The sequence below is a fragment of the Lithobates pipiens genome, unplaced genomic scaffold (assembly GCF_037356315.1).
Source record: "Lithobates pipiens isolate NorthernLeopardFrog02 unplaced genomic scaffold, aLitPip1_a1.2 Scaffold_28, whole genome shotgun sequence".
In the NCBI taxonomy this organism is placed as follows: Eukaryota; Metazoa; Chordata; class Amphibia; order Anura; family Ranidae; genus Lithobates; species Lithobates pipiens.
The window spans coordinates 75,240,214-75,263,044 of NW_027507789.1; the positions used below are offsets into that span (position 1 = coordinate 75,240,214).

At 43.9% G+C, this 22,831-nt stretch overlaps 1 protein-coding gene across 1 annotated transcript in view; it reads right to left on the minus strand.

Annotated features, from left to right (window-relative positions):
- The window catches only part of RPL23 (ribosomal protein L23), a 33,133-nt gene extending 14,739 nt beyond the window's left edge, over nt 1–18,394 (minus strand). Inside the window, exons 1-4 of the mRNA XM_077459415.1 lie at nt 18,251–18,394; nt 15,600–15,683; nt 8,905–9,033; nt 8,681–8,794 (exon numbers count right to left, since the gene is read on the minus strand). Coding sequence (XP_077315541.1) covers nt 8,681–8,794; nt 8,905–9,033; nt 15,600–15,683; nt 18,251–18,263 — 340 coding nt within the window. The 5' untranslated portion in view covers nt 18,264–18,394. The remainder of the gene's footprint in view (nt 1–8,680; nt 8,795–8,904; nt 9,034–15,599; nt 15,684–18,250) is intronic.
- Nucleotides 18,395–22,831: the final 4,437 nt, after the last annotated feature.

Below are 22,831 nucleotides of genomic sequence, written 5' to 3' on the forward strand. Positions count from 1 at the left end.
TGATTAATGCCCTTTGCCTGGCCTGTCAATTTAGGCGGATGGCCATGCCTTGGTAGGTTTGCAGTTGTGCTACACTTTGTTGCATTTTTGGGTGAACAGTGCTCCGTGAGATGTTCAAAGGTTGTGTGTGTTTTTTTTTTAATAACCCAACCTACTTTAAACATCTCCAAAACTTTAGCCCTGTCCTGTCTGGTGTGTTCCCTGGCCTTCATGATTGTTTTAGTTGACCAAGGTTCTCACAAACCTGAGGGCTTCACAGAACAGCTGTATTTAAAGTGAAATTAAAATTACACATAAGTGGACTTTATTACCAAGTAGGTGACTTCTAAAGGCAATTGGTGCCACTAGATTTTAGTTAGGGGTATCAGTGTAGAGCAGTGATGGCGAACCTTGGCACCCCAGATGTTTTAGAACTACATTTCCCATGATGCTCCAGTACACTGCAGAGTGCCAGAGCATCATGGGATATGTAGTTCCAAAACATCTGGGGTGCCAAGGTTCGCCATCACTGGTGTAGAGTAAAGGGGGCTGTATAAAATTGCACGCCACACACTTCAGACATTTGTAAATTAAAAACATCATTTTCCTTCTACTTCACAATTATGTTCTACTTTGTTGGTCTATCACATAAGATCAACAAAATGTTTGTTGTAACATGACAAAAATGTGGAAAATGTCAAGGGGTATGAATCTTTATGGCACTGTAGAACACAGATGCAGCCACAATGGTCAAAGTACAGGTTTACAAATCTCTTCTCAAAAAGGAAAATGCTTTGCCACACTATCAGGCATAGCCCAGGAACCATCAAGGTGTTTCCAGCCTTTATAGGAAAGGGGGTAGGCAAACTTCAGGCTTCCATCTGTTGCAGAAGTACAAGTGCCATGTGGAACTGCAAGATTGACTGGGAGGGAATATTGGCATCAATGGACAGAGCAGAAATGGGAATTCTTAAAAGTGACTGTAAACTCACTGCAAAGTATATTCCCATGGACAATAAGTTTAAAAGGCTAAAAATAAAACCTATGTGGCTGACAGCCAAAGTTAAATGGCTATAGAAGTAAAAAATGCCATCATTGTTTAAATGTTTAATACTTCATCTGTATATACAAAGAAGCATTGGAGAGCTCAGGTCCATAATAGGGGTCTTGGTGACAGCCCCAAGTGATCCACAATGGCTCAAAAGTGATATGGTCCAGAAATATTTAGACAGAATAAAGGTGGATAAAGGACCTGGACCAGATGGCATCCAGCCACAGATCCTAAAAGAATTGAGCTGTCATTTCAACACCAGGGTTTCTAATATTTAGGGACTGGTTCATGTACTGGCACAGGGCAAATATGATGCCCATATTTAAAAAGTGATCAAGGTCTTTTCCAAGTAACTATAGACCTGTTGGTTTAAAGCGGGAGTCCACCGGGACTCCGCGTTTTTTTTTTAAAAGCCAGCAGCTACAAATACTGCAGCTGCTGACTTTTAAATAGTGACACTTACCTGTCCAGCGTGCCCGCGATGTCGGCACCCGAAGCCGATCGCTCGCTAGGCTGCCGGGTCCCGCCGCCATCTTGGGTATGGGAATCAGGAAATGGAGCCTTTCGGCTTCATTTCCCGGTTCCCTACTGCGCATGCGCGAGCCGCGCGGCGCAATCTGGACGGTCCCCGCTGCCTCTGGGAGCTGTGTGTTTCCCAGCAGGCAGCGGGGCACTTGCTGAAGGGGGCGGGCGCTTGCGGAACGTACGCCCCGTTCCGCAGAGAGCTAGCCCGGAAGTGGGTGCAGTTACCTGGATTATCCAGGTAACTGCACCCCCCTCCCCCCTGAAAGGTGCCGATTGTGGCGCCGGAGGGGGGGGGGGGATTCCAATGAGCAGAGGTCCATTTTAGGGTGGACCTCCGCTTTAACTTCTGTAGTCAGGAAGATACTGGAGAGTTTAATAAATAAAAAACCCACACAGACAAGCACTTGCTGGAAAAAAAAATATTTTAAAAGCCACAGACGGCATGGATTTATGAAAGACAGAAGGTGTCAAACACTCAATTTCTTTTTATGAGGTTGTAAGTAAACCTTGGACAGAGGGGTGGCTGTGGTATACCTCGATTTTGCAAAAGTGTGTGACACTTCCACACACGGCTCATGTGTAAGGTTAAGTCTACAGGCCTGGAAAGATCCATTTGTACGTGGATAGAAAACTGGCTAAGACAGAATTCAGAGAGTTGTGGTTAATGATTCTTACTCTGAATGGTCTAAGGTTATCAGTGGTGTACCCGAAGGTTCAGTGCTGTGATCTTTACTTTTTAAATGATCTAGAGTCTGAGATTAAAAGTAAAAATTTTCTTTGCAGAGCTCACTAAGCTATACAGTGGAAAAACTTCCTTACAGAATGTCTCCAATTTACAAACCAACCTCAATGTACTGTCTAATTGGGCAACCAAGTAGTAAATTAGGTTTAATGTTGATAAATGTAAAGTAATGCACTTGGGGGGCTAAGAATATGCATGCTTCAGGCATACTGGGGTGGTGGTGAGGGTCGGGTCGTACAACTAGGGGAAATCAATGGTGGAGAAGAATCTGAGGGTTTTGGTAGATCATAAGCTCAGAAGCAGCATGCAATGCCAAGCTGAGGTTTCCAAAGCGAGAAAAGTCCTCTCTTGTATTGAGAGATATGGACTCCAGATACTAATTTGTACAGGGGCAAAATATCCAAGACCTCACCTGGAATACACAGTTCAGTTTTGGGCACCAGTTCTGAAAAAGAATTCCATGGAAAATCTGATTGCCTCTCAGTGAGATCAGGAAATAATTTTTCCCCTGCTGTAGCAATTGGAGCAAAGACAGACTGCTCAAGATAATTCCAGGGCTTGCTTGGAGCATGCAGATTGCTCCAGTAACTGGGCACAAACAGAAGTCTAAACTGGACATGGATGTCCCTGTGGACATCAGGAAGACCTGTCCAACAGAGCTGCAGAAGACTGATGACCAACTATAGGGGTCCCAGGTTTCAGACTATAGGCATTAGCTCCCTATGGGGATACCGGAGTAAATGCCCTAAAAACCACTAGGGGACTAATGGGCTAAAGTCATCTGTAGCAGCAAACTGCCCTGCGTCGAGAATGCATTGCCTCACATAAAAGTAAGCAACTAGGCCTGATGAAAGGCGAGGCCTCAAAATAAATACTTGGCCATTTGATGCTGCTGAGGGTTTCAGATGGTCAGAGGTGACAAGGGCACTGTTGGCAGGCAGTGGAACCAAAGTGGTGAACAGCACATTGTGCTGAAAGTTGGGCTAGTGCTGAGTACAAGCATTACACCAAGCAGGGACGGTGCTTACCACGAAGTGGCACCTGTGTGCTGGTGGCCAACTGAAATTTTATGTCCTCTCCCCACGGCTACCCCTGCAGCAGCAATTTCCCAGTACTGCAGGGGTTAATATGAGTGACTCACCTGTAATTGGCACACTCAAGTGCAAACTATGCCCCCTTGTTTCCACCCCCATGCCCTAGAAGTTGTACTAATAGTTCCCACAATGAAAAGCGCTCTATCACAAGAGGATAGGTTGATTAATAGAAATCTGCCACCTTCAATATTTTTTGTGGTAACCAATATAACAAAGGACAGAAAGGGTGGGCATAGTCTGCATTCCACGAGTGCTTATAACAGGCACAGCCAGCCATTCACACTGACCGGAAGACTTAGGTGAGACACCGGACTTAAGCTTTAAGCCAAACAGCCATCGGCACACGGGACACTTCAGTCAAGTTAAGTACCATCTCTGGTGCTACAAAAAAAAAAAAAACATTTCAATTTTGAAAGTGATTTTGGTTGAGTTGGTTTTGCACAGAGCACACTGGATCCTCCTCTTCTTGGGTCCCTCCACAGCAAGCAGCTTGCTATGAGTGCACCTAAGGCATAGCTTTGTGTAGTCAGTCAAACACGAAGCTGTGGTTTGGCCCTGCGCCCCATCTCCTCATTGGCCAACTGAAAGCAGCAGGGGGCCAATGGCGCCGCTGAAGTGTCCCAGCCAATTTGGGGGTGGGGCGTTTGAAGTCCTGGACGGCTGAGGCAGTCAGACATCCCTGGATTGAGATGGGGCTTAGGTTATTAGGGGAGATGCTGCACACAGGCAATAAATAAACGGCTTTACAAAACACGTTAAATGAAAAAAAAAAAAAAATGTTTTATACATACACACACTGTTGCTAATGCACATAGAAGGGTCTTATTACACAAACTTCAACTGTTACTAAAAAAAAAAAAAAAACGAATACCTATTCTGTTTAATACCCTTTGTTTTGTTTTTTTAACTTATTGAAGAAATAGGTGGCAAAAGTAAACAAAAAATAGGTTTCTCGCTTAACCAGTTAACTAGTTGCCACCTGCAGTCAAATGATGGCGTGGTTCTCGCACGACTGCGATGTTGCTAGGACACAGCGCGACCCTGATCTCTAAAGAACAGTTGATGCGGATCTTTAACCATGTTAATTGGCTGTGTCCAATCACAGTCACATGTAAACACTTAGATGCTGGATGTCTCCTTGCCTCACATTGACAGAGCGTGTGATGAGAGCTGATCAGCGGCATCTCCAGATGTAATCAGGGCACTGAGTGCCCTGATTACAAAATAGTGCCCACCAGCACAGGAGAATAAGTTAGTTACAAAAAAAAAAAAAAAAATGCATAGATTTGTTTGGGTGCCGTGTAGCATGGCCGTGCAATTGTCAAAGTGCAACAGCGCTGAGAGCTAAAAAATGGCCTGTGCAGGAAGGTGGTATAAGTACCCTGTAGGCAAGTGAATGAGGACCGCAAGGACTTGCCCCCTTAAAGCAGAGGTCCACCTCAAAGTGGAACTTCCGCTCATTGGAACCCTCCCCCCCTCCAGTGCCACAATTGGCACCTTTCAGGGGGGAGGGGGTGCAGGTACCTGTACAGTACAGGTATCTGCACCCACTTCTGGCATAGATATCTGCAGAATATACGCCCCTTTCCGAAGATCCCCAGCTGTCTGCTGGGAAACACATGGATCCCAGAGAAAGCGGGGGCCATCCTTATTGCGCAGCGCGACTCGCGCATGCGCAGTAGGGAACCGGGAAATGAAGCCACAAAGCTCCACTTTCTGATTCCCATAGCCAAGATGGCGGCGGCAGCACCCGAGAGACGATTGAGAGAACGGCTTTGGGTGCCGACATCGCAGGCAGCTGCAGTATTTGTAGCTGCTGGCTTAAAAAAAAAAAAAAAAAGCGGACTCCCGCTTTAATGACCAAGCCATTTTTCACGATGCGCAATTGTCAGTTAAAGCGACCCAGTGCCCTAACGCTGTACCCAAACAAAATTGACGTGCGCCCCCCCCCCAAATAGAGCTTTCTTTTGGTGCCATTTGATCACCTATGCGGTTGAATTGTTTTGCACTATAAACAAAGCGACAATTTAAAAAAATAAAATAAATAAAAGACACCAAATAACACTTTGGGGACCAGTGACATTACTACATTGATCAGTGCTATTAAAGCACTGATCAATATAAAAACTACACTGGCGGGGAAGGGGTTAACACCAGGGGGCAAGCAAGGTTTTTTCAACTATAGGCGAGGATGGGCTGCCAGGGACAGGTCAGATCTCCTCTTCCCAGCGATTGGGAACAGTGATCTGTCATGTCATCTGACAGAAAGGGGACCCGCTTGTTTACACTGGCAGATCCTCGTTCTGCCTCTGTACTAGACAATCGCAGGTTGCTGGCAGTCTGCCCGACAGATGGGCTAGCACCAGCAGCATGTGCACCTGCACAAGCTGCCGTACAACTATGGTGATTCATGCAGGAGAGCAGATCTGCCACCGTATACAACGGTGGCTGGTGGGCAAGTGGTCAAAAACCAACAAACGGCATGGACGACTTCCGTTATGATCCATCTAAACAGAAAAGGAGGTGGCCTTGTTCCATTTAACCACTTAAGGACCGCCGCATGGCCATGTACGTCGGCAGAATGGCACCGACAGGCACAAGCACGTACATGTACGTGCTTGCCTTCCAGCGGGTGGGGGGGGTCCGATCGGACCCCCTCCCCGCTGGCTGCGTCGGTCCGTTTAGCTTCAGGAGCAATCCGGGATGAGGGGGGGGGGGATGTGCGTTGGTTTCTGGCCATCCCCTCTCGATCGCTCCTGGCGAATGAGAAGCCTCCCCCGCCTGTATAGTGTAAACACAGGCAGGGAGGAAGTGATGTCATTCTCCTCGGGGCAGTCTTTTTGACCGGACTGCGAGGAGAATAGCAAGTGCACCAACACTAAACTGACACGTAGGTACACATAGGCACACAAATTACCCCCCCCGATCGCCGCCCCCCCAGTCACAGTGTCACTGATTGCAGTGATCATTTATTTACTGATCACTGCATTTAGTGTCAGTTGTGACAGTAAAAACTGTCAGGGCAGTTAGTGTCAAGTCCAGGGTAGCCCCCTACCCCCCCCTAATAAAGGTTTAACCCCGATAGCCCCTAGAGTTAACCCTTTCACCCCCTTTTGCCAGTGTCACTAAGCGATCGTTTTTCTGACCGCTGCATTAGTGTCACTGGTGCCGCTAGGTAGCTAGTTATTTATTTATGTTCACCGCCAGGTTTTTATAGCGTTAGGTACCCCCATATACTACCCAATAAAGATTTTAACCCCCTGATTGCCCCTAGAGTTAACCCTTTCACCAGCAATCACCGTATAAGTGCCACTGGTGACGCTGGTTAGCCAGTTAGTTATTTAGGTTCCCCGGTTTTTATATAGCGTCAGGGACCCCCATATACTACCTAATAAAGATTTTAACCCCCCAATTGCCCCTAGTTAACCCTTTCACCAGTGATCACCTTATAAGTGTTACGGGTGACTGGTTAGTTTGCCTTTTATAGCATCAGGGCACCCACCATTACCCAAAAAAGGTTTACACCCCTGATCACCCGGCGGGTGATATTAGGTTTTAGGGTCAGGGTCTGAGTCGCCCCAGGCAGCGCTAGGTTAGTGCCCAGTACCGCTAACACCCACATGCAAAGCATACACCTCCCGTAGTGGTATAGTATCTGAACAGATCAATACTAGCACCCCCAGCAGTTTTGGGTTAAAAAAAACGCATTGTTAGCGGGATCAGCCCAGATACCTGCTAGCACCTGCGTTTTGCCCCTCTGCCCAGCCCACCCAAGTGCAGTATCGATCACTGTCACTTACAAAACACTAAACACATAACTGCAGCGTTCGCAGAGTCAGGCCTGATCCCTGCAATCGCCAACAGGTTTTTTTTTGGTAGCGTTTTATATTTAAATCCTGAACGCAATGCTTGGTTTTCAGGGTCCTGTACATGGCTAGGCTCCCAAAAAGTCCCCCACATGTGGTATCCCTGTACTGAGAAGCAGAATTTATTTTGGGGTGTAATGTGTTAGCAATATATCATTTAGTGACAACTTTGTGCAAAAAATAAATAAATCTAATTGTAATATTCCTGCAACTTGTGGCAAAATATAAAATATTTCATGGACTCAACATGCCTCTCAGTAAATAGCTTGGGGTGTCCAATTTCCAAAATGGGGTCATTTGGGGGGTTGTGCCATTTTGGCATTTTATGGCCTTCGAAACTGATAGGTAGTGAGGAGTGAAATCAAGAATTTGCACCCTTAGAAATCCTGAAGGCAGTGATTGGTTTTCAGGGTGCTGTACGTGGCTAGACTCCCAAAAAGTCCCACATATGTGGTATCCCCGTACTCAGGAGAAGCAGCAGAATATATTTTGGGGTGCAATGCCACATATAACTATGGCATGTGTGAGCAATATATCATTTAATGACAACTTTTTGTAAACTTTGTGTCAATTACTTGGGACAAAAAAATATTCAATGGGCTCAACATGCCCCTCAGCAATTTTCTTGGGGTGTCTACTTTTCAAAATGGGGTCATTTGGAGGGGGTTGTACTGCCCTGCCATTTTAGCACCTCAAGAAATGATAGGCAGTCATAAATTAAAAGCTATGTAAATTCCAGAAAATGTACTCTAGTTTGTAGACGCTAAAACTTTTGCGCAAACCAATATACACTTATTGACTTTTTTTTTAACTAAAGACATGTGGCTGAATACATTTTGGCCTAAATGTATGACTAAAATTTAGTTTATTCGATTTTTATTATAAGAAAAAGTAGAAAATATTTTTTTTACATTTTCAGTCTTTCCTTTTATATCGTAAAAAATAAATATCGCAGAGGCAATCAAATACCATCAAAAGAAAGCTCTACTTGTGGCAAGAAAAGGACGCAAATTTCATTTGGGTACAACATTGCATGACCACGCAATTACCAGTTAAAGCAGTGTGAAATTGTAAAAAGACCTCTGGTCCTTAAGCTGACAATTGGTCCGGGGCTGAAGTGGTTAAAAAAAAAAAAAAAAAAAAAAAAAAAAAGGGCCTTGAAGGTACGAAGGCACACAGATGTAAACAGATAGGTTTACATCCTCAAATGAATTGCAGATTTCCATCCAAAATACAGAACACGTGTGAAACAATCCTAATTAAAAGTAGCATCCGCAAATCCTTCAAGGCTACATAGAGCCTGAGCCTGTTTGAGGGGGATCCATCTAGTTTCCAGAATACTACATTCTTCCGGATTGCCTGGAGCCAGTAAACAAAACAATCCAACAATTCGCACCATTGGGAAATTTTATGCAATACATACCTTTCATCTCCCCTTTATTATTCACTATCACCCCCGCATTGTCTTCAAAATACAAGAACACCCCATCTTTTCTTCGGTATGATTTTCGTTGTCTTATTACCACTGCAGGATGCACTGTAGAGGTAAAAATAAATCACATTTACATTTCAGGTCTAAAGCTCTAAGAGCAAGAGCAGTTTACAATATCCCAAGTGTCATTTCATATGAGGATACCAAAACACCACCTTTTTTACGAAGTTCAGGTTTTCCTTTTTTAACTGTGGCCATCACCATGTCACCAACACCAGCAGCTGGCAATCTGTTCAAGCGACCTTTGATTCCTTTAACAGAAATGATGTACAAATTCTTGGCACCTAAGAAAAAAAAATTATATATACATGTTACCAGTTCCTCAAGCAAAAAGAAAAAACGAATTTAACAGCACACAAACGTGACATTTGTTTTGCTGATCCAGAACTGTTCACATAAGAGGAACAAGCAGCATTGTATCAAGGCCAGTCGAATTAGCACAGAGCAAATAGCAGCAACGCATGCTTTACTTCTACAACTCAGCAGAGTACTAAACACACCAATCATGGTTCCCCATAAATTTGGATGCATTAGGCAGGGTTCCCACTGCAGCGATGTCCGAGATCTGATGCAATTTGCACCGCAAATCACATGCGATCTGTGCGATGCGATTTCAGCCATACAGATAGTATGTCTGACTTTGCATCGCATTCGGAGCAAACTCATAAGGACCTTTCACACCATGCGATTCGATTCCTGTCCGAGTTTGCAGATCACACTGCGATATGTGAACTGATTTGGAGGGGTCATTAACTTTTAACTGACACTCCCAGCAGTTCGCATAGGGCAGTGTGAACTGCCGCTGGGAGACATGCGACGCGGGAACCTGCAGTAGATTTGCAGAGTTCCCGCATCGCAGCAGTGGGAACGCTGCCTTAGAAAGAAAGTCCTTTTACTTCACTAACATTGTAATTCAGGTCAATTTTTAGTGAAGTATTTACACTTTCCAGAACAATTTTATCCCTTAAAAGTCTCAGATGGAAGCTTCACAGGAAGCTATTTTATGAACACAAATCATTCTCTGAGGCAGACAGATGTGATCTCCACCTCAGCCAGAGGAGTGTGCACAGTTCATAAAACAAAAAAGTGCTTAGCCCAACTCTATTATTTTGTTTTAGGATTAGGTGGCAAGTTAAGCCCCATACACACTATCAGATTTTCTGCTGACTTTCTCCTTCAGATTTACCAAAACCATGTAGTGTAAGGGCCTGCCTGATTGCATACAAATTGAAACTCCTAAGGTTTGACCTCATATTATATGGTTTTGGTAAATCTGAAGGAAAAACTCAGCAGAAAAACTGAGTGTATGGGGGCTTAACTGTCACGCTGCTGGAACATCACTGTACACTATATGTAACTGAGGGTACAGTTTATAGTGTGCCCAGCAGGCACCTTTAGGAAACCTAGAGTTAAGCTCTATTTAACTACTTTGCGCCTGTACTATAGCCGAAAGACTGCTACAGCACGGCGCACAATTGCTGAGAGGGTGTCCCTGGATGGTCTCCTGTTTTCTTCCTCTCTGCGTGCCGCCGTGGGCATGCATTGGAGAAATTGGCTCCAAGGTCCAAGGGACACGCCCAACAATCACAGGTCGTGCTAAATGACCAATGACAGCAGCCATTTAGCACTCGGAGCTTCCAATGAGAGATGATCTCAAGTATAAACATGATATTCTCTCTCATTGCGGGCTCTCCCTCCTCACAGAGACTGCCATATGAGGAGGGAGAGCTTCTAGCCTCAGAACTGTGAGCGCAAGCCGTTTTTTGAACACCAGTTACAGTAAAACATCAGAGCCCAAATTGTGCTCATACAGTGCTATCAGTGCCATCAGTGGTCCGTGCCACCTGTCACATTTCAGTGCCATGTTCCATCAGCGACACTGACAGATGGCACATGTCAAAACCAAAAATGTCAAAGATTTTCAGCTGAGGACGCATACAAAATTCTTGTGGCTGACGAGAGCAACAGGGAGCTCTCCACTTCCGATTCCTCATATTCAGATTCTGAGTCTGACATGGACTACAAGCCCTTCCCAAGCAGTGGAACACTGACAGCATCAGAGGAGGACGAGTGTCCACCTGCCAGACGAAGGCGTACTGGCGATGAGGCAGTGCCATCCACCAGCACCGCAGTACCTCGGCAAAGACCTTGTACCAATGGGATGTCACCTCAGTCCCAAAGGGTTAGGTTCCACGCCAGCCTTCCCTAGTCCCTTCAGAACCCCTTGTGGTTTCCTCCTAATTCAGGAGAAGCCATCATTCCCTGTTTCACTGCCCAGCCAGGAGTCCAGGTGGACACAAAAAAAATTCTCACAAATAGATTTTTTTCAACCTTATTTTTTACTGAGGACATACTTGCATCAATTGTGGCCCAGTGCAACCTATATGCCCAACAATTCATAGCAAGTAACCCAACGTCCTATTATGCCGTCCCTACAAGTGGAGAGCCCTAACAGTGGAGTTAAAGAAATTTTGATAATACCCAGTGCCCTCACGAAATAACCCAAATTTTGACAAGCTTTATAAAGTTTGGCTACTAAATTATTTTTCTGAAATCTTCCCCCAGACCAACGCATAAGCGTGGAGGAGTCCCTTGTCAAATTTTCTGACAGGCTGTGCATAAAACTTCCACCAAAAGGGCCCGCTATGGGGTGAAGCTTTATAAATTATGTGACAGGGTATACCTATGCCTTCATGGTATATGAAGGGAAAGACCCAGCTACATTCCCTTAATTGCCCAGAATACATCAGATCGAGTGGGAAAGTCGTTTGGGCACTCAAACCCAACTCCTGGAGAAAGGCTGCCATTTGTATGTGGACAACTTATAGTAGTTTGCCCCGTTACGCAACCTTCAAAGAACACTCCAGCATGTGGCACCTAAGGATGAACTGGAAGGGCTTTCCTCAAAGCCTCATCAACAAGAAGCTAAGAGGGGAGACTGCGAGTTTACAGAACGAGGAAATTCTGGCTGTGAAGTGGAGGGACAGATCGCATGTATACGTGCCTTCATAGATCCACAATAATACCTTTGTGGAGATCACCAGGAGGAATGGCCAAATCCAAAAGCCAACATGTATCCACGAATACAATATGTTCATGGGGGGGGGTGTCGACTTCAACGACCAAATGCTTGAACCCCACTTTGCCACAAGACGAGCATACCAGTGGTATAAAAAAAAAGTTTTAATTTATTTGTTTCATTTGGCCATATACAACAGCTATGTTCTATATCACAAATCCACTGAAAGCCCCAAATCCTTCCTTGGCTACTAGGAGGAAATCACAACTGCCCTTGTATTCCCGAACAGCCCACCAGAAACCATTGGATCCGATGGGATTAGCATATTTTCCGAACGCCATTTCCCCCCCAAAAAAAAATTGGTGTACAATTCTTGGTATGTGCATGCCATGTGTCCCTAGAACACTGTCAGGTTTTCCTAGTATGTGGCCAGGCTGTGTAAAGTCTCACATGTGGTATCGCCATACTCAGGAGTAGCAGATTGTATTTTGGGGTGTAATTTTTGATATGTACATGCTATGTGTTGGAAATATCTTATAAATGGACAACTTTGTGTATATAAAAAAATAAATAAATAGCTTAGAAGCTGATAAATCTCTTCGCACCTTTTTGCACGAGACCCTATTCCTGGCAAGGAAAGCGGTGGCTAGAAGGTGGATGCAGGCCCTGCCCACCACAATCCAGTGTTGGAAAAGAGGTAAATGATACTCTTCCATACAAGAAGCCGATTTATGTGCACAGGGGGTGTTCACCTAAATACGAAAAGGTCTGGGGTAGATGGTTGGCAGATGGTGAAACGTGTACTTGATATACTCGCCCTTCATCTCTCCCCCCCCCCCCCCCCTTTTCTTCTCCCCTCCCTCTGTCTCTGTCTCTCCCCCCCCCTTTCCTTTGTCTCCTTTTTTATACATACATATATACTATGTGATGGCTCTACCTCTTGTGGGTATTTTGCTTTATGCTACAAGGCTACTGTAATGTGTCTATATATGTGCTATTGTTTTGGCCATGTTGGCCTCAGTCGATGTACCAAGCATTCGTACTTCAATAAAGTTGGCTTTTTCAATAAAAAAAAAAAGTGGATTACAACACACTCAGTTATAAACCCTAAATGTGAACCCCCCCCCCCCCCCCCATGCTACCGCTTTCCTGAACCCTGCCACTCCCATCTTAATCCCCCCCCCCCCACATACTGGATCCCTGCAGCCATCATACCTCTGCCGCCGGCCGCAGGTGCTGATGGGAGGGGGGATCCAGATGTAAAGGCCCCCCCGAAGCCATGGCCACTGAGCGCCATCTCTTCTCCCCCTCCCGTGGCTTCTCCCTGCACTGAGTGTTACTAGACTCATTATCTGAATGAATTAGGGACCACTATCTATGCAGATTCCTTATTCAAGAAAAGTGCTACAGAGAAAAGGACCATCTTCAGTGCCTTTCCCGGTCTCAGAAAAAGATATGGGGGGGTCTGTTCAGACCTCTGGTATCTTGCCAAATACACCCCAGGTCAACCCAACTCCACGGTGACGGTTCTCTCCCCCCCCTCCCCCCAGCCAACCCCATTCATTCCAATTGGTCAGCCAGGAGGTGAAGCCAGAAGACAATAGTGAATATTAAATTCACTATTGTCACAAGTGGGTGGGTTCAGGGTGCAATGCTCTGCACCCAGAGCCGATCCTTTTTCAAGCCAATTAGGTTCTAATGATGTGGCTTGGGGGGCTGGAGGAAAATTTAAAAACAAAGCTTTTTCTCTTTGATTATAACCTCTCTTCAGAAATTGAGGCCAAAATGTATACTTCCATATTACTTTGGGGAAAATAACCCAAATCAGTGTATATCACTTAGTCTGTAGAAAAGAAAAAAAAGTTATAGGGTCTACAAACCATGATAGAGATCTCTCTGTAGAGAGATCCACACACAGAGGCTCTGTCCCTATAAGTTTATAGAAAAGGGTGACCCGGGAGTCTCATTAAGGGTTAATGCAAGGTTCAGAACTAGAATCTCCCCAAATTCTGAAGTTCTGAATCAGAACATTCAATCCTGGGTCCGGGTTTTGCTAGAGGTCTGCAACCTGGCTCACTACACAGATATGCAGGGTCATTATATAGCCAGGTCTGAGAATTGCTCAAGGCTCTCATTTTGAAGACAGCTTCCAGTTCGGAGACGGAAGGTTTCACCCGGGGTCAGAGGGCCCAGCCAGAAGCCACAAGACAGGGCTCTGTGCCAGGAGTCAGATCAGCTCCTAACAGGTGTCAGGAGAACCTCAATCCTTAGGCCAGAAGTGTGCCACGCAGCAGGGCACTGCAACTGAAGTCTAGAGAGCCAAGGGTTCTGAGAGAGCTGACAGTCAAAGGACTGGTAAGAGAAGCAGCCGTGCTGCCAACACGCAAGCCAGGTGGCTTGGTATTTGTTAATGTTCTATGGAAGAATCCCCTGCATGGGCAACTGATGTATAAGTGAACTTTCCTTTTTTTCAATAAAAAGTGGGCTGCCACGCCTAAAACTACAGTTTTCACTCACATTTGTTGCCAGCGGTTTAGACATTAATGGCTATGTGTGAAGTTATTTTGAGGGGACAACAAAGTTACACTTATGCAAGCTGTACACTCACTACTTTACATTGTAGTAAAGTCATTTCTTCAGTGTCACATGAAAAGATATAATAAAATATTTACTAAAATGTGAGGGGTGTACTCACTTTTGTGAGATACTGTGTATACACACACCAAGATTTTGGCAGCCAAAATATTGTCTGAAAATTGTTTTTGCAGAATTTTGCAGATACAGAAAAAAGGTGCAGATAATGCATGAGATTTTGACATTTTACTGTGCCTATGGTGGGTTTTCCATAGGTCAAGTGACTTAAAACTGCATCAAACACATAACAGGGGCGTTATTGATGCACTTTTAATGCATTTCAATGGAGTGGTGCGTTGGTGTTTTTTTAAACTGACCAAAAACGTGCAAGCAAGATTAACACAACAGAAGCGCAACAGACCAGTGTGAAGACAGAATTTAAAAAGGGATGCATTTCTCTTGAGCTTTTCGGCACTAAAGGGACAGATAATGGCTGACAAAATGTATTTATTTTGGGCACAAAAATCTCTATTCGGTGCACATCTACTGAAATTTTATTGATCCTGATGGCTTATCTAATTCCTTGAGGCCCAAAATACCAGAACAGTACAAATATCTCCCAAATGACCATTTTTGGAAACTACACAGTCCAAGGTAAGAGGCAAGTTTTTTGAAGAGAGAGATATATATATATATATATATATATATATATATAATGTTCCTATTTTTGGGCAGGTAATCAGTTTGTTTTTTTATATATACTACATACTAATATGGATTGCTTAGAATTTAAAATAAGCAACCATTTTCTTCTGAATGAAAACTATCCATCCGGTGTTGACTATTGTAATAGTCAATTACATAGTACAACTGTGATTGGGCCCGTCTGTATCATGTGATCACTGACCAAACACAGAGCTCATCAAAATATTACACAACGGCATGAATCAAAGCCTTTCATTGTGTACAATTGTCATGTCATCTGCTGTGAATGGCCACAGTAATAGTACCAGCAGCAAGCCGTTACAGTGGTCTGTTAGCTATGCCTGATAGACAGCAGGTGAGGGGGTTAAAGAGCTAAATGGTCTGTATATTCCAGTATACAGTAGAAGTCCTCCGTTCAGATGACTTGTTATATTCATTATGACAAAAACTCACCCAGAAGAATGCCGGTTTTAGTTCCGCTTTGATAAAAGTAAACATGAGACTTTGAAAAACTAGAACACACAAATAATATCATCATCGTATTCGACATACCGGTGTTATCAGCACAGTTGATGACCGCTCCCACAGGGAGACCGAGGGAGATGCGAAACTTCGCACCAGAAGAACCTCCACGTCCTAAAAACAGAAACGAATGCCAGTTTATAAGAGATGTCCACTGTATACTTTGTTTAAAGAAAACTTGCAAAAGTCCATCACAGGTTAGAAGCTGCACCCACAAAGAAATAAAATGCCTCCAAGCGGTCTGTCTGCAAACACTGCTCCATAAAGAGAAGAATCCTGGATGCCTAAATCTTCCATGTCCCCACTGTGTTCAGTGGTTCCTCCCACAGACCCTTATGTCACTGCTGTGTCCAAGGGGTAGGCAAGTATTTTTGCAGGTACATTTAAGGGCTCATTCATGCAAACTGTGCATTCAGGACCATGCACAAATGTCAAATTGTGGCAGTTTGGCTGCTGAGTCCTAATTGTCATCAATGAGACTGTCTACACAGAACATCTGCATCTCAGGGCGGGTAAACATGGCATACACTGTTACAGTGTGGCCTAAATTCAGTCAAATGGGTGGCATTCAGCAGCCAAACAAAAAGAGGGTATAATGTTTGTGGCCACAAAAGCCAAGGACCACAGCCCAGTGTTTTGTGTACAACCCCTTACGGCTGCTGTGATATCCTGGAGTATATCTGAGCCTAGGTTCACATTTAAGCAATTTTGACATGTCAAATAGGCAGCTATTGCACCGTCTGAATCGATGCGGCGAGCCTGTGTTACTTTTGATGACGTGCCAACAGGTCATGTTTTCAGGCTTCCCATTATTTTGCACAGGTGATTTGATGAGTTTCCCTGCCTTAGTAATTACCACAGCCATTTAATCTGAAGAAAATCCTGAACACATGACCTGTTGGGGCACCTTGAGGACTGGAGTTGAAAAACACTGGTATAGACATCTGTGCAGGAACGCGCACAGATGTCTGTCAAATTGTCCATGAAGTTGGACTGCATTGCCGGGTTGAATTTAGGAGAGTTCAGCCAAACTCACCTGATTTGACCCCCTCCAATGCGAACGGCAAAATGTCTCAGCTTTGAATAGAGCAGAAAGGTTTTAGAACACCTGCCAGGGTTTTTTTTTTTTTTTTTGATGTCTGTGCCTCCATAAGGGGATTCACCGTTATCACCGTAAGTGAAAGAAAAATCTAATTTTGGGTTGTCACCAGACCAATAGAGGGGAAATCTTCCAATGGGGGATACTTGTTAGGAAGACAACCAGGGATTCCCTCATTTTGAAGGGATTTCTTTTCATGTTCTGTTTCGGCAATGGGACAGGAAATTAAAATAACTTTGCTATTCAAAATGGAAAAAGTTTTGTCTTTAAGACGGGTGGTAAAACTGTGGCTCAGACTATTTCTACCATCCCGACCGCAAATAAACCATTTTTTCTGCGATTAAAAGCAACAAAACAAAAAAAAGCCACAAGTTTGGGATAGAGTGGAGGGGGTTTACAACATGAGAGGTTTTAATTGCTGTCTATGGCCCTGTTGGAGATATTTTGGGGTGTCACCAGAAAAGGAATAGAGTAGCTTCCAAATGGGACACTAGTTCTGATGGACATATTCTCTCTTCTGGTTGTAGCTAAGGGAAAGGTAGTGAAGGGAAACCTCCCCAATGGGACAGTTTTTTTTTTTTTTTTTTTTTTAAAACAGACAGGGTTTACTTCCTCTTTAAAGCAGATAGGAGAGAAAAAAAAAAAAAAAGATATTCTTCCCTTGCAAGTCAAGAGCATAACGTGCCAGTATGCAACACATACTTAACATCATGAAAAGTTTACCTTAAAACAAAAGTCCTCCAGCGGTGCGCTGTCACCACTGACAGGGCTTCCATCTTCACTTGGTATTCCTACAGGGTTTAGGGGCTCCAGCTGTTTGAATGGCTGAACCCCGATCATGTTATGCCCATGGCACAGCTCTGTCAATGGACAACATGCCATCCATATGCCAGTGTCATCACCGGCTACTACTAAATATCTTCTAAACAGTTTTTTGTTACCGTAGGAGATATATACTGTACCTACAGGTAAATTATTGTGGCTTTAACTGTAGGTATAAATAAGAAGACCTTATCACTTTAACGTCTGCCACAGCTTTGCCACCATGCACCAAACATTGTTAAACATCACAAGTATATCAGGACTAGTCTAATAAACTGATCTGGGTGGTTATTCAGAAAAAGTATTAAAAAATAAAAACCCTCAATAGTATTGTAGTATTTATGGGTCAGAATTACAAGCAAGGCACACACCACGGAGCGCCACACAGAATGAGTTATACCATCTAACAGCTCTAATGCGTTTCAACCAAAGTACATCTATATACAATCAAGTTAGCAGAAATAAAATAAAACAGTGCAACGCCGACCGGAGCCCTCACGAAGCACTGCGCTACAGACATAATACACACTTCTCCACCTCACACCCTGCGTGACAGGATTCCCCGACTATAAACATGGCCGCCTGTGTTTTTCTTTTTCCCCCCCTCGATGATTGCACATTATCCTACACAACCATTGTCATAACCCCGCTAGAACATAGGCAGGAATGCAGAGAACAAAACATGGTTATACACAAGAACGAACAACCACCACAGAGGGCGGATGGCACCAGATTACACGGCGCCGCTACAAACACTCACCCCTCTTAGACATCTTGGTTACCGGAAAGAGAAAGCCAGCCGCAAAGGACGCCGGAATATAGGCATCCGCCGCGCGAGCAGAAGTATGGGCATGTCACGTGACATCAGCGGGCGGCGCGTAATGACGCATTTCCAGTGTTTCTGCGGGTGTGGTGTACGTAGGGGTTGCAATGCAAAGAGACTTGATCCATGGTAGTAGAGTGCAGTAGTGAAGGGAAGTCAGGATCTTTAAAGTGAAGTTCATTTCGAACTACTCACTGAAATGAACCGATTCAATGAATCGATTATTCAAGTGAACCAAAGCTCTGACTTAACCATTAAAATGATTAGAATCAGAAGATTGATTCACACAGAAGGTTGTCAGGTCATGGGGACGTTTACTTTGATTTCGTTCATTAGTTCAGCGCACAAGGTTAGTGTTGTGAGACCACAATTTATCAGATTAGCTCAGCCTCAACAATTTTGGCGACACACAAACAGCTGTGTTAGGCTGGGTTCACACTTGTGTAGTGCGATTCCACTACTGGTTCCTGCATCGCACCTGACTAGCACGGCAGTTCACACTGACATATGTGAACTGCTGGGGAGCATCATACAGTGTTAACGACACCCCCATTTGAGCTTCCATGTCACACTGCGAAGTGTCAGTTCGGACATGAATCTGATTGCATGAGTGCCATGCGATCTGATTCTGGTGCAGACCAAAAAAAGGGTCCTGTGTGAGTTTAGCCCAAATGCAATATGATCTCAACCATACTATATATATATATGGTTGAAATCGCATCGCATGTGAATTGCGGTGCAAATCACATGCAGTTTTGCACCACTCAGCAGTGTGAACTGGCTACGAGCCTAGGTTTCCACAAATTTGATGGCTAGCAATGTGAAGTTGACCTGCACATGCACAAAAACCTGCTTTTCATTTAGGCTCCACTTATTCAATTTGTCCTGCGATTTGGGACTGCAAAGTTGTATGACAAGTTGTACCCCATGATTTCCAATGAGAACCATTCATATCTGTGCCATTTCAAGTCACAGGGACTTCAAACTACTGCTTTGGTCCCACTTTGATGTGACTTGAGGTCTATAGACCTCCAGATTACATAGGCATTGCTTTGAGTCGCTGCAAAATCGTGACACAAAAATTGCGACAGAATGGTGCGACTTTCAGGCTAGGGCAGCCTGAAAGTTGCAAGATTCTGCCACAATTTTGATGTGACTTAAAGCAATGCCTGTGTATTCTGGAGGTCTGTGGACATCAAAGTGGGACCAAAGTAGTGCAGGGACTACTTTGAAGTCGCTGTGACTTGAAGTCACACAGATATGAACAGTACTTATTGGAAATCATGGGGTATGACTTGTCATGCAACTTTGCAGTTCCAAGTCGCAGGAGAAGTTGCACAATTGGAAATGGAGCCTAAATGAAAAGCGGGTTTTTGTGCATGTGAACTGCATTCTGATGGGCCAACTTCATAGTTAGCATTGCTAGTACTGGTGGTGACTCACGATTCTTTCAGTGTACTGTGTTCTAACAACTCGTATGATTCTTTAACCACTTCACTAGAGGTCGACCGATATGGGTTTTTCTCTGGCCAATGCCGATATTTAGAAATCACAGCGGCCGATGGCCGATATATGATGCTGATTTTTTTCGGGCCGATATGTTAGGCTGATTTTTTTTTCCTTTTTTTTTCCCCCTTCATCTCATAAAATCTAACAGACACCTTTCCCACTGGGGCATTTTTGAGGCGCTTTTGGGCTAAAAATAGTGCCTGTAACGTGCCTACAAAATGGCTCCCCCTGCAATCTGTGTGAAAGCCTGAGTGCTTTCACACTGAGGCGATGCGCTGGCAGGATGTTAAAAAAGTCCTGCAACCAGCACCTTTGGAGTGATGTATACCGCTCTTCCACCACTCCTGCCCATTGATATGAATGGGCACCACTGACGAAGCGAATGCAATGCGATTTGGCAGCGGCGCTTTACGGGCGAATTTAACCTCTTCCTCGGCCGCTAGCTGGGTTATATGTGCCCCACTAGCAGCCAAATAGCACCGCTAAAATGACGGTAAAGCGCCGCTAAAACGCAGCGTTTTACCATCAACGCCTGCCCGCTCCAGTGTGAAAGCAGCCTTAATAAGTGATACAGAAAATTTCTTACATTTAAACATTTATTAAACAAAAAAAACATCCAATCAGTTTACTTGTATGTATAATTTAGATTAAAAAAAAACTATATAGTAAATAAAAACAGGTAATCAAAACTTTTGGACAAAAAAAAATGGGCTAACTTTACTGTTTTTTTTTGTTTAAATCATTAGTGTATTTTTTTCCAAAAAAATTGCATTTGAAAGACCTCTGTGCGAATGCCACCTGACAAAAAATATTGCAACAACCGCTATTTTATTCCCTAGGATCTCTGCTAAAAAAAAATATATAATTTTTGGGTGTTCCAAGTGATTTTCTGGCTGAAAATGCAGGACTTTTACTTGTAAGCAACAAGTGTCAGAAAAAATTTAGTCTTTAACCACTTCAGCCCCGGACCAATTGTCAGCCTAAGGACCAGAAGTCTTTTTTCAATTTCGCACTGCACTGCTTTAACTGGTAATTGTGCGGTCATGCAATGTTGTACCCAAACGAAATTTGCGTCCTTTTCTTCCCACAAATAGAGCTTTCTTTTGATGGTATTTGATTGCCTCTGCGATTTTTATTTTTTGCGATATAAATGGAAAAAGACCGAAAATTTCGAGAAAAAAATATATTTTCTACTTTTTGTTATAAGAAAAATCGAATAAACTCAATTTTAGTCATACATTTAGGGCAAAATTTATTCAGCCACATGTCTTTAGTAAAAAAAATTTCAATAAGCGTATATTTATTGGTTTGCGCAAAAGTTATAGCGTCTACAAACTAGAGTACATTTTCTGGAACTTACACAGCTTTTAATTTATGACTGCCTATCTCATTTCTTGAGGTGCTAAAATGGCAGGGCAATACAACCCCCCCCCCCCCCAAATGACCCCATTTTGGAAAGTAGACACCCCAAGGAAATTGCTGAGGGGCATGTTGAGCCCATTGATTTTAAAAAAAAATTTGTCCCAAGTGATTGAATAATGACACAAAAAAAAAAATAAGTTTACAAAAAGTTGTCACTAAATGATATATTGCTCACACATGCCATAGTTATATGTGGAATTGCACCCCAAAATATATTCTGCTGCTTCTCCTGAGTACGGAGATACCACATATGTGGGACTTTTTGGGAGTCTAGCCGCGTACGGCACCCCGAAAACCAATCACTGCCTTCAGGATTTCTAAGGGTGCAAATTTTTGATTTCACTCCTCACTACCTATCACAGTTTCGAAGGCCATAAAATGCCAAATCAGCACAACCCCCCCCCCCAAATGACCCCATTTTGGAAAGTAGACACCCCAAACTATTTACTGAGAGGCATGTTGAGTCCATGAAATATTTTATATTTTGCCACAAGTTGCAGGAATATAAATTTTTTTTTTTTTGCACAAAGTTGTCACTAAATGATATATTGCTCACACATGCTATGGGCATAAGTGAAATTACACCCCAAAATAAATTCTGCTGCTTCTCCTGAGTACGGGGATACCACATGTGGGGGACTTTTTGGGAGCCTAGCCACGTACGGGACCCCGAAAACCAAGCGCTGCCTTTCAGATTTAAATATAAAACGCTACCAAAAAAAACTGTTAGCGATCGCAGGGATCAGGCCTGACTCTGCAAACGCTGCAGTTATGTGTTTAGTGTTTTGTAAGTGACAGTGATCGATCGATACTGCACTTGGGTGGGCTGGGCGGAGGGGCAAAACGCAGGTGCCAGCAGGTATCTGGGCTGATCCCGCTAACAATTTTTTTGGAACTCTAAACTTCTGGGGACGCGAGTATAGATCTGATCAGATCAGATATTGATCTGTTCAGATTCTATACCACTACGGGAGGTTTATGCTTTGCGCGTGGGTGTTAGCGGTACTGGCACTAACCTAGCGCTGCCTGGGGCGACGCAGACCCTGACCCTAAAACCTAATTGATATCACCCGGCGGGTGATCAGGGGGGTTAAACCTTTATTGGGTAATAAATGGTGGGTGCCCTGATGCTATAAAAAGCAAACTAACTAACCAGAGTCACCCGTAACACTTATACGGTGATCACTGGTGAAAGGGTTAACTAGGGGCAATCAGGGGGTTCAAATCTTTATTAGGTAGTATATGGGGGTCCCTGGCGCTATATAAAAACCTGACGGGGAACCTAAATAACTAACTGGCTAACCAGCGTCACCAGTGGCACTTATACGGTGATAGCTGGTGAAAGGGTTAACTAGGGGCAATCAGGGGATTAAAACCATTATTGGGTAGCATATGGGGGTACCTAGCGCTATAAAAACCTGGCGGTAAACCTAAAAAAATAACTAGCTACCTAGCGGCACCAGTGACACTAATGCAGCGATCAGAAAAACGATCGCTTTGTGATACTGGCAAAAGGGGGTGAAAGGGTTAACTAGGGGCAATCAGGGGGTTAAAACCGTTATTGGGTAGTATATCGGGGTACCTAGC